We start from the raw sequence: 14,732 nt of genomic DNA on the forward strand, positions 1-14,732 counted from the left end.
AGACGAGTTCGTCGAAAATAAATCTTATCCTATATTTATATTATATTTGGTTCACGGGTGATTTATTTTAGCGAGATCCTAGGAGCAGACTTCTAAGACACTTTCAGACTAAACGACACTTCCAGTTGAGGACCAACCAATCGTTTCTTCTGATTTTCTAAATTCTTTTTAACATGAAAACCCCAAAATAAGAATAATTAAATTCCTGATTAGAATCAATTGACTGGTATAACATTTGGATAACAAACTACGATAAAGTATTCGCGAATGCTCATTTTAATAAAAGAGAGACAATTGAAAATCATTAATAAGCTGTTAGGTACAAGATTATTTAAATATAAGTTATTAAGTTGGTAAGCTTTTCAAGTTTTTATTAAAATAATTTATCCCTTATATTAAATCAATAAATAAGATATCTTTAATCATATATAAACAATTGAACCGGATAATACCCACTGTGCCAGATAATCAAATTGCCGAAAATGCGAGTAGACCGAGAGGGCAAATCGGAAACATTCAGAATCTGAATCGGAGTCCTGAAGTTCTGAGAGTCCTGCCCCGGCATGTGTGCATGTGTAAAATCAGCTTAGAGCCCCCTTCTCCCTTTAACCCCTGGCCTCTTCTAGGCTCTGTGTATCTGTGTGTGTGTTGATTCGGGTGTGCAGCTCGGGGTTTATTTAAGCCAGTTGAAAGTTTTGGCTTGCAAGATTTACCTTCTGCCAGTGGAAGACAGCTGAAAACTTCTTTTTGCAGCACCATTGACTTTTGTATTTGTTACAATTTTCTTCGGGTAATTCAGATTTTAGCAATCTGCAACGTGCAACCTGCCGCAACCTTCCTAGCTTCCTTTTTCCCTCCGGGAGTCTGTCTCAAGGATTTTCCCTCTTTGCTGAGTTTGTGTAATTTGTTTGTGCCCAAAATGCTAAGATGCTGAAATGAAACCCACACAGATTTCATTTAAGTGTAAACAAACGAACGGAACTCCAAGATGGAAGCAGGATAATCGGGTTTATGGCAACAAGGTTGGGCTCTACCAGAGGAAATAAGGAGTTCTATATTAAGAACAATCTTTACGATTCATTTTTCCTAACCATAACTAGGTATCGCATAGGATAGAAACTAGTCTAGTACCAATAAATAAATAATAATACATTATTTTTCCGAACCATAACTTGGTATACCATAGGATAAGAACTAATGTAGTAACAACAAATATTTATATTGGTAGAAATGTCTACAAATATGATTCATTTATATCAATAGCTATTCGGTGAACCTAATCCCATTTTGAAAAACTCTTTTACAGGAAGCCGATCACATTTTACAATTAAAATCTTCAAAGGAGTCCAACCATCTGATTTTCATACCCAAATCACCCTATCAGCCGCCTACGCAGCATATTCATTAAGCCATATCCATGCTCATTAGATGTTCAAATAACTTTCAGATACTTTGAGAGCAAACATAACCGAAAAGTTCTTGGCCTGACGGATAACATGGCCAAGGGTTAATTGGCTGCAGTCGGGCCGAAAAGTGACTGAAATGGCTGGGACGGCAAATCTCGTTTGGATGTTAATCATGTTATTACTTGGCAAGGCAATTAATTAATGTGAGCTATTTATGTATTATGCATGCGCAAGATACAAATGTATCTGTATCTGAATCTGCCTATCAGCACACACTCAGTTTCGTTGGGAGGGGTAGCGGAAAATGTGCTGAGCCAAGCTGTCAGAGAGTTTGGTCATATTTGTTTTTATTATTATATGCATATGTTGACATTTACAAAGCCAACAGAAAGCGGAAGCGGGGGAAGGGGATTTCAGCTTGTGCAAATAACTTTTTGTATCTATGATCCATCAGCAAATGCAATGGACGACAAAGTTTTTCTTGGCAAAAACAAGATTTTTTGGTCCCAACCCTCAGCTCGCAGCCCTAAAGCCACCCCCATCCCGAATCCTCGCCCCCTCCTCCACCATCGAAACCATAAACCAAACACAGTAAAGACATTTAAACAAATCAAGCAATGAAGCTAAAAGTCTCTCAACCGTATCACACATGAGACCCCTTTGCCGCCCGAGAACCGAAAGTGGAATGCTTCATTTGGCCCGAAAATGCCAGAGCTTCGAAAGGGTTAACTGCTCTTTGGAAGGGAGCCAGGGGTGGGTAACTGGGGAACATACTGGTTACTGCTGTCTTAAGTGATGAATATCTGGAGAGAATTTGGATGCGCTTTAATGGGTAGATTGCGTTAGAAGAATTAGACCTCTGGGACCGGGAAGCAAAATAGAGTTGAGTGGGCAGAGGAGTATCGCCATATGAAAACCACTTCGGGGTTATTCTTTCATTGGTAATTCGGAAAACAGATGTTTCGTTACTTTACTTAATAGACCGCCAAGTGGAATCAATCGAATTATTGAATAACTGAACAACCCTATCCCGGATATCCTAAAATCTCAATTGATAGAATACTTTAGTTCCGGTGCCAATTATGTATACCAACATATGCTTAAAGGTACACTTAATGCACAATTTCCTGCCAACCCTATTGAAATTATCTGGAATTCCAGGCTGAGGCCAGCAGAATGCCAAACGTTTTATATTTCTCAAATTGACACTTCTGTTTCGTGATAATTATATTATTAATTAAATTTCTTGCTCAAAGGTTGTAGCTCTTTTGTTCGACAATCCAGTAATGGATACACTTTACAAACAAATTTTTTAATCTTTACTGCCATCAGTTACTTTTTAAATATATTTCGTTATAATTACATTGTACTCAATACTGCCTGCAAATGACACTATACAATCCTCCGCTTGCTGAAGAAAAAGATTTTGTACTCTTAACGATTTCTATTATAAACCCTTGATTAATGTTTCAGAAAATTATAAATTAATTAAATTAAATTAAAAGTAAGTAAAGTCAGTAAGGTCTTAATAGAAAATATTTATATAGATTAGTTTTAACTATAAACAGTACCCGCAAATGAAAAGTACCTGACGCAGGAATACATGCTCATTTTATTGGCTAAAGATCTTTTCAAAATTGGGCTAACCAATTTTAATAACGTTATGATTGAGATTCTCGTTCTGGTTCTTTTTGCGTCCCCCCGCTCCCGCTCCAGGAAGTAATCCAGAGTTACCTGGATTTGGTAGATCGGCCGGCGGAGGATCCTGGGCTCCGGCCAAAGCCACTACTGCAACAAGGACGAACATAGCAATCGTAAGGAACTTCATCTTGACAGGCCAAATATTAATATGAAGTCGTCGAGCCAGAGATTTTATACCTCCGTTGACTGGGTGGAACTAATAGTTGGCACTAATTCTAATCGGAGGCTTTATAATGATCTCGCTCGTGGGGCAGATTCGGTGCCCAGCTGGGCTGTGGCAAAATGAAATTATACACATTAATTTGTGTAAGTGGAAACATTTTACATGACATTTAAGCTTGCGTTGGTTCCAGCCCGTGTCTTGTTGCTTGTGGTCGTCTGGTGGTTGCTACAACCCGAAAGATACACCGCACACATGAAAGATACACACACTATGCTGCGGGGGTACGGGGAGGAGCTTTGCACTTTGTCTGCTGGGGCGGAATATGCCGCGTTCAGTTCTCACTTTGAGCTTATTTTTCGGACCCCACCTTCAGCCCATACATCCCTCTGATCCCCCAGCAAACTTTCCACGGAACTGCAATGGTGTAAGTGGTCTCGGGGGATGCGAACTGGGGGGCGGGGGTTGGTTGGCACTCCCTCAATGCGGTCGTGTAGTCAACTTCAACTTCACTTAAAATCCTTTTTGCCATTACGTTTCGATGCATATGAGGTTTTGTTTCGGAAGGCAAGTGCTGCAGCCACCCGCCCTCGACCCGCCCTGAGCTTATTTATAATTTAAATTTGGCAAAAACTTTTGCCAGGTTGCATTCCCAGCCATCCGAGTGGGTGAACTTTACTTTTATGTAAATGACACACACACATCGCCCTACCCCAAAACCCCTCGGTTCGATGTCATTCACAAAGTTTCGCCAGCGAGAGATCGAGTTTTTCAGCCCGAGCCGGAGCAGTCATTATGGCCTATGATTATGGCTATTAGAGTGCAGTTCTGCCTTGTGTATGTGCGGTCACCTGCTGCCGGATCATTATCCTCCGGCGAGAACTGCCAAATCGACAGGGTTCCACCGAGGAACACATTAATATACGAGTTTATCTGCGAGGCGGCAGCAGCAGTCCTAAGACCCGAAAATAAACACACTTTTAACAGCTTTATCAAAGCTGAAAAGCCTGCTATACAGTCAACGACGGCCAAAGACAGTTGGCAAACTCCGACCAATAAAAATTAAAATATTTAAGCAAAGCGTAAAGATGCAAAGCTCCGCAGTAAAGAAAGATACATGACCCTGGATAAACGGCAGGAGGAGTACACTGAGAAAAAAGACAACCGCAATGTGTTGTCTATATTCTTTTAGAAAACGTTTCGACACTTACAGAATTTTAATCTTTAATATTAGTAATCAATTAAAAGTGTAATACTCATAAATAGAAGATCAAAAGAGAATTTATTTTATTGGTTTGTTTTCTTTGTTTTTGTTTGTTTTTATATTTATTTTAAAATTTTAACATTCATAAGTAAATATAAACATACTAATAAAACAATCAATTAAAGAAATTATAATTAATTATTATCCAGATACCAGACTAAATGATTAAGACGGTTAAGACTCTTACATATTCTCTCCCAAAAGCAATCCTATTTGTTTCTGTAAAATTTTCTCTCAGAGCAAAGTGGTTTGCATTTAAATACCGTTACATTACTCACGCATTTCCTGGGATTTGATGCAACTCTAAAAATCGCAATAGTTTTTCGATTACCACGCCGAAAGTAGGCGTGGCTTAATGCTCAGGTGGTAAACTACTCCAATACCTTTACACTCGCAGAAGCTCTTTTAAAAAGTTTCCTATGCCTGGAAAATTGTTCGAATGTAATACCATAGTTGCTTAAGGTATGACGTAAAGCTATTCAAAGTCATCGGTTCCTTCCTGATTTTTCTCTGTGTAAGATCAGAGCAGAGCTCCCAGCTCGGTGGCGGGTTCTATGGCAGATTAAAAATTCCACACAACCTGGGTGGCGGCAAGGAGCAGTAGCAGTGGCAGTGGCTGCGGCAGGATGGGTGGTGGTGTGCGGACCGAAAGTATCATTGCAAAAGTTTCATTCGCTCCTCTGCAAGAGATTTGGAAGCTGCGGTAAAAATGCCTGCAAGGCTGGGAAAGGGACAGGGACAGAAACAGGGACGCCGTGGCTTTCCCTTTGCCCCCTCATCCATGTGCTAAGTATTTTCTCAGTTAATTATGCAAAGATATACGCTTAAAATTTTGCAATATTACGTGCATATTTCAAATACCCAACGTGAAAATTCCCGCTTCCAGCGTAAAAACGGAGGGCCGTAAAAATGCCTCCGAGGAACAAAGGCAGCCGAAAGATCCTGGATTCGAAGGATACCCGTACACCCACATACACACACTCGCGTTCAGTGACAGCTGTGCCGAGAAGGAGGCCAAAAGGTTATGCCTCGTACGTGGCAAAGGGCTGGAGTGTTTCCTTTTCTGGGATACGGAGTGGCGGATGGCGGAGGACTTCGGGTGGTAGCTCCCCTGGCACACGACTTTTTAATTGCTCGTTTGCCTTGCAATCATCGCTCGTCGTAACGGGTTTTGTCGTTTATTGTTACCGTTAACACAACCGTTACCACTGTCCCAAGGAGCATTTGTGTCTTATTAAAGCGTTCCGATTTTAAGGGCACCTAAGACGAATGTTCCATACACCCAAAAAAAAAATCCTGAGTGTCAATTTAATAACTGTGGGTTAAAATGACACTGCCCCTAGGATCAAATTTTTGGGGTCAATTTGCTCCCAAATGAGTGTCAAAAGTACACCGCGTTTTCAGAAAAATCGTATTTGATACTAAATAGTGTCATTTTGATAAAACTAGGTTCACATCGATCCCAATAATTATCATTTTTGATTTTCGAAGTTCGAAGTTCGGCGATGTTTTACTCGAGTATCGATTTCGTTTATACTTGTCAAGAGTTCGCTCGCGCGCAAAATGGTTCGATGGCCCAGTTGGTAAGGCGTCTGCCTCTGATGCGAGAGGTCCCCGGTTCGAAACCCAGATAAATCATAGTAGGTAAAAAGTTTTTAAAATGCATATACATCATTTTAAGAACAAAAATGTTAAGTTGTGTTAGATTACTGATAAAAAAAAAAAAAAAATAATGGTGTTGCGAGCGGGATTCGAACCTCGTTCCCCCAAGCACAAAATAATATCAGAACCAAGCGCCTTGGCCCCTGAGCCATTCCCATATTAATTTTTGCCATGGCAGAATGGTTACAGGAGCTTTCAAGCAAATGTCAAATTTTATTTAATACTAAGAAAATGACACCGGCTAGTGGCTCTTTGACACCAAAAGGGGTTAAATTAATATTTTCGAAAGTATTAAAGTGACACCAGAATAGGGTCAATTTAATGACGTTCGGATCAAAGATTTTTTTCCACTCAATAGTGTCACATTGACACCTAAATAGGGGCATATTGATGACTACTTTTTTTTGGGTGTAGGCGCAGAGATTCCCATTTAAATTGCTTTTAAATGAAAAGGGTGTTTTTGAAGGCGGTAAAATATTATTCTGATTTAGAGACGTTTTCTCGTCCGCTTATTAAATTTAAAGTAGGGATTAAACCTTAAAAACATGTACAACCAATAAAAAACATAGTCTTACTCTTAAAAGTCGTTGTATTAAAAATGTACTAGGTTTAGTATAAAAGTTTGGTATTGAATTAATGCTAAATAATATAAAATATGAACCACGTATAAAGTATTAATTTCTTACTAAATATCATTAAGTTTATATTTTGCAGTGTTGCGTTGCGTTTTAACACTTCCGAAAGTTTTAATTTAATATTAATCTTATTATGATTCTAACTCAATAGTTTAGAATCAATGTACAAATAGTTTCGATTCCATGAGCACTTTTTTTCGATAAAGGAATTCAATGTTTAAAATATACTTTAAATTTAACGTGCAGTCTTAATCTTCTTTTTAAGATCTTAATTTAATAAACAATAATAATTTTTTTTAAATAAGTCAGTATTTGACTAAACTCAAGAGCTAATATGGGCACTTCCACCAAAAGGTCCACCAAGCCAATAATCTTGAAACTTGAATAAAACATATTTGCACATGATTTTGCCACGATATTAGTTTCTAAATAGTTTGATCCTGAGCTTAACTAACAATTTGAAGTATAGTTTGATTATTTTTATGACAAACCTCACCAACATACGCAAAAATTAGTTTTTGGCTATTTTTTGTTTTTTTGTTGGACTTGTCTTCAGTTGTTAATTTATCCTTAAGGAATGGTAATATGTGACATTATTCTGTACTGAATGCTTCATTTACATGTTAAACTATTAGGTTAAATGCAAAACAGCCAGTAATTAAGGGATAGCGGTAAAGAAATACACTTTAAAAAACGCTAAGAAAAAATGTCCCGAGCGACATGTCCCGAGCGAATGTGGTTGAAACTGCATAAAACAAAAACGGGAAACAATTTTTAAGTAAAACCAAAACCATTTCATAGCGACATGTTTGGACGACATTCTAAAAAAATCACATTCAAATATTTCATCAGAATTCGGTAAACTCTGTTGTTGAATGAAGTTCCCTGAAATCCACTTCTATTTTTGTCCCGAGCGAATACGGCAGTTTTTTAACGATATCTTAAAAACTAAAAGTGGTACAAAATCAAGATTTTTACACAAAATAGAGCTTGGGAAGAGTGAAAAAAAGTCTATTATTAAAATTAAAATCCATTTTTTTCCAATTTTTTTTCAACTTTAAAGGTGTGAAAATGTCCCGAGCGACAATATGTAAGTGCCCATATACACATATTCGTTAAATTATATTTTATATCATCATCCAATCATCATTAAAATAACTTTTTTACTTTACAGCATAAGATTTATCTACTTTTAGACCTATCCAATAAGAATGCTGTTTGCTTACTCGTTCCTAGGTTAATTCTTTTGGCTTTGTCCCAAAGCCAAGTCCGATGAGATCAGTTGGACCAAAGCGATATGAAGTAGTGGCATCTTTATTTCGGAATCTAACAAATGCGTCACTAACATGGCTTAGGATCGGACTAAGATCGAGCGGAGAGAATCGGAGCTGAAACTAATGTCGCTATTTTAATGCATTTTCCGATTTGACGTCAAAAAGGCCCAAAGTTGAGCCCGACATGAAAGGGGTGTGGGTGGCGGTCGAGTGGGTGGTTCGGTGGCTCAGCCTGCGAATGCGTGCTATTGACTGTGATTTATGTGGGGCAGGGCTCCAATTTTGGGCTACCTCAGCGCAAACTTGTGCTGTTGTTGGCAACTCAAAACATATGCATAGATAAATTATACGCGGTAAGCGCCCACAAGCGTCCACCACCCCCTATTTGAGTTATTCCCCCCGCCACAACAAGAGCAACAACACTAACAGCCTCCGCAAACAGCGCGAACAGAGCAAACATTTTGATGTGACGAGACTAAATTGAGCATGTTGTGCCGTGGGCATGGGGGCGTGGCCAGGTGCCGCCCCTGCAACCCGCTCCAAACAGACCCGTGAATGTTTCCAGATTTCCATTATTTCGTTTTTTCGGATTCCCCTTTCATGTCGCCCATTCCACCCTGCAACCCTTGGCACTCGGCATCTCGGAAAATCTATTTGTATTGCACGTCAGTCAGTTGGAAAATAAATTTCTGTTTCAGTTATCATCTCGGATCCAGCCGGCTGATGCTAGCCAAAGTTTCTTCCGATTGTGGGGGGTTCTTCACTCGTTGCCACTGCTCACAAGATTTTTACATTTTATTTTTATACCCGTTACTCGTAGAGTAAAAGGATATATTGTATTAGTGCAAAAGTATGTAACAGCTGGAAGGAAGCGTTTCCGACCCCATAAAGTATATAGTATATTCTTGATTAGGGTCACTAGCCGAGTCGATCTAGCCATGTCCGTCTGTCCGTCTGTCTGTTCGTCTGCCTGTCCGTTTGTCTGTCCGTATGAACGCTGAGATCTTGGAAACTACAAAAGCTAGAAGGTTAAGATTTTCCACACATATTCTTGGGCCTCCTAAGCTGCGCAAGTTTATTTCAGCCGAGCGCCACGCCCCCTTAACGCCCACAATCGCCTATTAAAGATTTTAAAATGTGTCCTGCGCCCACATCTTTAAAGATTTCCGAGAAGTATAAATGTAATTTTGTTGTGTTTATTTATACCTATCGAAATGTAGGAAACATTTTTCAAATCGGACCATTTATCAAAAAGTTATCCGCTATCAAAATTGCTTATATATGTATCTATCTCCCTCGCACTCCCTTAAGCTGAGGTTCGAATATTAGATAGTCGGGACACCAACCCGACTATAGCGTTCTCTCTTGTTTTTAATTTAATTACTATTACTATTACTCTTACTATTTGTTGCCACTCCGTGTGGCAAAAGACAACACCAAATAGAATATTCATTTAAACTATGCTTTTAGTTTATTTTAGAACAAATTATAAAGTCTAATCGCAAGTTTTAAACAGAAATGAAGATACATTTATTAAATTGTGTTGTCGCGCCGTCTTCTTTACACAAACTGCAACTCGGTGATGGGCGACGCGATCTCGTGATAAGGCATAAATATCGAATGCGGGCTGATAAGTTAAAGGGTGAATGGCGATAAATTTATATGGATTTTAATGAACTAGCAACATCCCACCCACCGTAAAACAACTATGGAGTTTTACCCAATACATCCAAAACTGCTAGCTTTGATACTGGACGCTTGAGAATCCCTGAGGATGTCTCGACTTCTGCCAATCTGATGTGGCCGTCTTTAGCTGGAATTGTGCTTATGATGATTCCTTTTTTCCAACTTCCTCTAGGTTGATAATCCTCGCAAATAATAACGACATCTCCGACGGAGATCGGCTTGGTTCGGGAATGCCATTTTGTTCGTCTAGTCAAAGTCGGCAAGTATTCTTTTATCCATCGACTCCAAAAGTGATCCTTTAATTGTTGAGCAATTCGGTATTGCTTGCGATGGCAAAAGTTGTTGGCGTCCCCTGGGGTTTGGGTTGAATTAGTTGTCCCAAGCAAAAAATGATTAGGCGTTAAAGGTTCCGGATCATCTATGTTAACGGGAAGATGAGTCAAAGGACGGCTATTTACTATATTTTCAGCTTCAATTAGCAAACTCCTTAGCGTTTCAACGTGGGGAGCTTTCTCCTTAAGCGTTACACTCAGAACACGTTTGGTTAATCTCACCAAGCGTTCCCAGCATCCGCCTGAACTGGGATTTGAAGGGCAATTGAACTGCCAATCAATTGCTTTATTTGACATTTCTGATTTGATATAATCCCAGTCAAAGAGATCTTTGATCTTTTTTAGCTCATTATCGGCACCAACGAAATTTGTTCCCATGTCTGATTTTATAGTTACAGGGATACCTCTTCTATTTACGAAGTTTCGTATGCACAAAATGCATGCGTCGGTGGACAAATCGGCAGCAAGCTCCAAATGCATGGCTCTTACGGTCAAACACGTAAAGAGTGCAACCCATCTTTTTTCTTGTCGCCTTCCAATAGTGACGAAAACTGGGCCGAAGTAGTCTAGTCCTACAAAGGAGAACGGTCGTTGATACGGTGTCACTCTCTCTTTGGGCAGTTGACCCATTAAAGGAGTGATTGGTTTGGCTTTGAAATTCTTACAATGTTGACAAAGAGATTTTGCCCGAGTAACCGCTTTTCTTATATTTGTGATCCAGAACGTGCGTCTTATTTCGTTTACAATGGTCTCGTCATTTTGGTGATGGTATGCCTCATGATACCATTTAACGATAAGTTCGGTGAAGATATTTCTGGACGGCAATATTATTGGCTGGCGTTGAGATATTGGAATGTCGATGGCATAATCCAATCTTCCCGCAACCACTAAAACTCCATGAGCATTTAGATTCGGAGAAAGGCTATAAATGGAACTGCTCTTGGCTACAGATTGAGATCTTTGTAACTCAGCCACCTCATCTGCGTATACTTGATTTTGTACCAGCTTGCACAATTTTAATTCCGCGAGGAATAATTCATGGGCAGATAATTCTCCTTTCTCCTTTTCTTGAATCCGTTTTTGACAATTGTTTACGAACCTCAAGCACCATCCCATCATGCGTTTCAATCGAAGATAATTCGAGAATCGGCTGATATCTATAAACTGGGTAGTTTGAACAGTCATGGTATTTTTACGCCTCTCTGTGCCGTCATCTGACGAAAAGCTGAAGTCCATCGTAGGCCAAGAATCTTTTTCAGCAAGCAAAAACTCTGGACCGCTTATCCATTCGCTTCCGGTAACGTATTTTGGACTCTTGGTGGATTTTGTTGCCTTGTCTGCTGTGTTTAAGTGCGTTGGCACCCAGCTCCAATCAGTTTCAGATGTCGTTTCAAGAATTTCGCTAACCCGATGAGCAACAAATGGTTTAAACTGTCGATGATCTGACCGAATCCAAGAGATGACAGTTCGGGAGTCTGACCACAGTGTTGTTCCATTTACTATGACATGATTATCTAAGATTGTCTTTCTCATACGTGTACCCAACACTGCTGCTTGCAACTCAAGCCTGGGAATTGATAACATTTTTAACGGTGCGCATCTGGTCTTACCAGCAACAAAGACTATTTTTGTATCTCCGCCACAAGATATGCGCCAGTATGCTACAGTTGCAAAGGCCTGTTCGCTCGCATCAACAAAAATATGGAGCTCTATGTTATCTTTAGCTGACAAAAATTCTGGCAGATAGCACCTACTTAACTCAAACTGTTTTGCCTTTTCCAATTCAAGTACCCAAAGCTTAAACTTGGAAAACAAATTGTCCGGTATCAAGTCATTCCAATGTATTCCAGATCTCCAAACATCTTGTATCAAGATTTTGCCATGTATCATTAGATCTGCTAACATACCAAAGGGATCATATACAGACATAACCAAACTCAGCAGTTGGCGTTTAGTGGGGCACTTCAGTCCTTTAACAATTTCTTTATCCACTCGGTTTAGCTTAAGATCAAATACGAACTTGTCAGACCGACTATCCCAGCACATTCCTAAAATCTTGTCTGTCGTGTCGCTGTCTAGTTGGACAGTTGGTGCTACCAACTCGTTTTCCTCCGTGTTGTTAAGGGACTGCTGAATTATCTTTGAGTTGGAAACGAAACCTCTGAGCTCAAATTTTCCCAACTTATGGACCCTCTTGACTTCCCGGCTGATTTGGAGAGCATCATCTTCAGACTCGAAACTAGCTACGAAGTCATCCACGTAATGCTTCGTTTGAATGGCATCAATTACTTGTTCCCTGTAAATCTCAGCGTTTTCGGCGTTAATATTTTTTATATATTGAGCACATGATGGCGAGCATGCTGCTCCAAATATAAGGACTATCATCTTGTATGTATCAACCTGAGCATCGCGATTACCATGTCTCCAAAGAAATCTCAACGAATCCTGATCTTCCTTACGGACTTGCACCTGCAAAAACATTTCCTTTATATCAGCACATACTGCTATCTTGCCTTGCCGGAATTTAAAAAGGATCGTCGTCAATGGTGGGTTTTCATCAGGTCCTTTTAAAAGCATGGTATTCAGGGAAATGCCGTTGATCGTAGCCGCTGCATCAAATACCAATCTCATCCTTTTTGGCTTGTTTATATTAATAACACCAAAATGGGGTAAGTACCACGTACGCGGTCCAACGAGAGCGGCTTCTTGATCCCACATTTTAACTGCATATCCTTTATTTATGAAATCCATAATGGCGTTATCATATTCCGCCATCTTGTTTTCTATGCCCTGCAGCCTTTGCAGAGCCATTTTGTAACTGTCCGGAAATTTGAACACATCCTCTTTCCAAAGAAGTCCAGTTTCATAACAGCCATTTAGTTTCCTAGACGTGTTTTTTAATATATCCCTGGCTCTGGATATACCGGCAGATTCCAAGGGCTTTATTGGTATTTTTACACCGAAGTTTTCCGTTGTAAAGTAATCTGCAATCATGTCATGGATCTCTTGTTCATTGCTATCTTTTTTGGAGCATGCGTGTAAAACTACAGATACTCGTGGTGATCCTTTCTTTTGGTCATCGGCTGAACCATAAATAAGCCAACCCAACGGTGTCTTGGCTGCGATTAGGTTTGTATCTAGATATACACTTTTTATGTTTGCTATTAAGTGACAGTTGTTAATTCCTATTAACATCATAGGTTCTGCATTTGTAAATCCGTTTATTGGTAAGTTTCTCAGCAGTGCATACTTCTCAGTGAGCTTATCGACATCCACCGACTGCAAAGGTAGATCTAAAGTTGGAACTGAGTTTCCAACAATACGCATCCATTTTTTATCAGCTCCATATGCTCTTATACGAAGGTTGCATTCCATCGACAAAAACTCCTTTGCATGATTTTCTATCCAGTTTAAAGTTAACTTTCTTTTTGGCTCAAGTACGCCCAGACTATCTGCTAATTTCTCATTTATTAATGAAGCAGACGAACCTTCATCTAAAAATGCGTACGTCTGTATGATTTTATTATTTGGCCCCAACATTTCAACGGCCAAAACCTTGAACAACAATTGTGGAGTTGCTGGCTTGATTGTGTTAATCGTAGCTTCTTTGGGCTCGACTTTCTCTTCCTTTTGAGGATCTTCTGAATGTAAAGACGTATGTTGGTTTTTCTTGCATCCGTTCTTCTTACACTCCCGCTTATACTTACAAGCTTGCAGAGTGTGTCCACGCCGAAGACAACCAAAACATAAACGAAGATCCTTTATCATCTTCCACTTTTCTGGAATTTCAGCCTTTAAATAGTGTTCACAGGTATACAGATAATGTTCACCCTGACATTGATAGCACTCCATCTTGTTCACTTTAGTTTCATTCTTGGAAGAATGTAAAATTGATTTCAACGGACCCTTTTGCTCATTCTTCGTCTGTTTGGTATTTACCGGTGCTGATACGGTTGCCCTTGCAATGCTTCTTGCCATAGTGCTCAGCCAATTGCTGAAGTGATCTAAATTTGGATAAGGCTGAATTTGCGATGAATGCTCGATCCATTGAACCCGCTTACTGAGTGGCATTTTACCTACCAGGTTCTCTATCAGGGCAGGATTTTGTAAATGTTGAGTGGCATTGGCTGATTTCAAAAATATAACTAAATTGTCAATCTTAGATGCAAATAAGACTATCTTTTCTAAGTTATTCTCTGTTACCGGCGTTATTTGGTTAACCATATTCATCTGACTGTTAATCAACATTTCTGGCCCTTAATATGTAAACTGAAGCCGCTCTATAATGTACCTTACATTAGCCGGATTAATTAATAGACCCTTAACCTCTTCTCTAGCTACTCCCTTTAGACTTTTCTGCAATCGTAAAAGGTTCTCCAAGTTTGTATACCCATATGCGTTCGATGATTCCCAAAACATAGTTGAGAACACAGGCCATGATTCTGGATTTCCATTGAATTCTGGTAAATCTATCAGTTTTCTTGGATGTATATTTCGGGAGTGCTGTTGTTCAACCATGTTACTATTAATGTCACCAATACCATTCCAGTTAACCCCATTAACATTACCAGACCCGTACATACCGACATTTCTAGTTTGACGACCGAATGCT

The 14,732-nt window shown here is 39.5% G+C and overlaps 1 protein-coding gene and 1 long non-coding RNA gene across 2 annotated transcripts; one reads left to right on the top strand and one right to left on the bottom strand.

The window, feature by feature from the left end:
- The first annotated feature begins 3,467 nt into the window (after positions 1-3,467).
- LOC138913105 (uncharacterized) lies at positions 3,468-4,151 on the top strand. Its single transcript, XR_011418691.1, has 2 exons — positions 3,468-3,694; positions 3,911-4,151. It is a non-coding gene; the product is annotated as an uncharacterized lncRNA (long non-coding RNA).
- Positions 4,152-9,808: 5,657 nt separating this feature from the next.
- Positions 9,809-14,687, bottom strand: LOC138912946 (uncharacterized). Its single transcript, XM_070214979.1, has 3 exons — positions 14,511-14,687; positions 12,028-14,124; positions 9,809-9,915 (listed from the first exon to the last, which is right to left on the bottom strand). Exons 1-3 carry the CDS (start codon positions 14,572-14,574, stop codon positions 9,809-9,811), a joined length of 2,268 nt encoding a protein of 755 aa, XP_070071080.1. The 5' UTR covers positions 14,575-14,687.
- Between the last annotated feature and the right edge of the window lie 45 nt (positions 14,688-14,732).

Source organism: Drosophila takahashii, chromosome 3L, assembly GCF_030179915.1.
Source record: "Drosophila takahashii strain IR98-3 E-12201 chromosome 3L, DtakHiC1v2, whole genome shotgun sequence".
Lineage (NCBI taxonomy): Eukaryota > Metazoa > Arthropoda > Insecta > Diptera > Drosophilidae > Drosophila > Drosophila takahashii.

What these genes read in the sequence shown, in the direction of transcription:
- LOC138912946 (XM_070214979.1), bottom strand. Translation starts at nt 14,574, where the DNA reads ATGGAAATCCAGAATCATGGCCTGTGTTCTCAACTATGTTTTGGGAAT. An exon ending in GAATCATCGAACGCATATGG is followed by an intron (nt 14,125 to 14,510) that starts GTATACAAACTT and finishes ATCCAAATTTAG; the next exon opens with ATCACTTCAGCAATTGGCTG. An exon ending in GTCTGTATATGATCCCTTTG is followed by an intron (nt 9,916 to 12,027) that starts GTATGTTAGCAG and finishes GCACAATTCCAG; the next exon opens with CTAAAGACGGCCACATCAGA.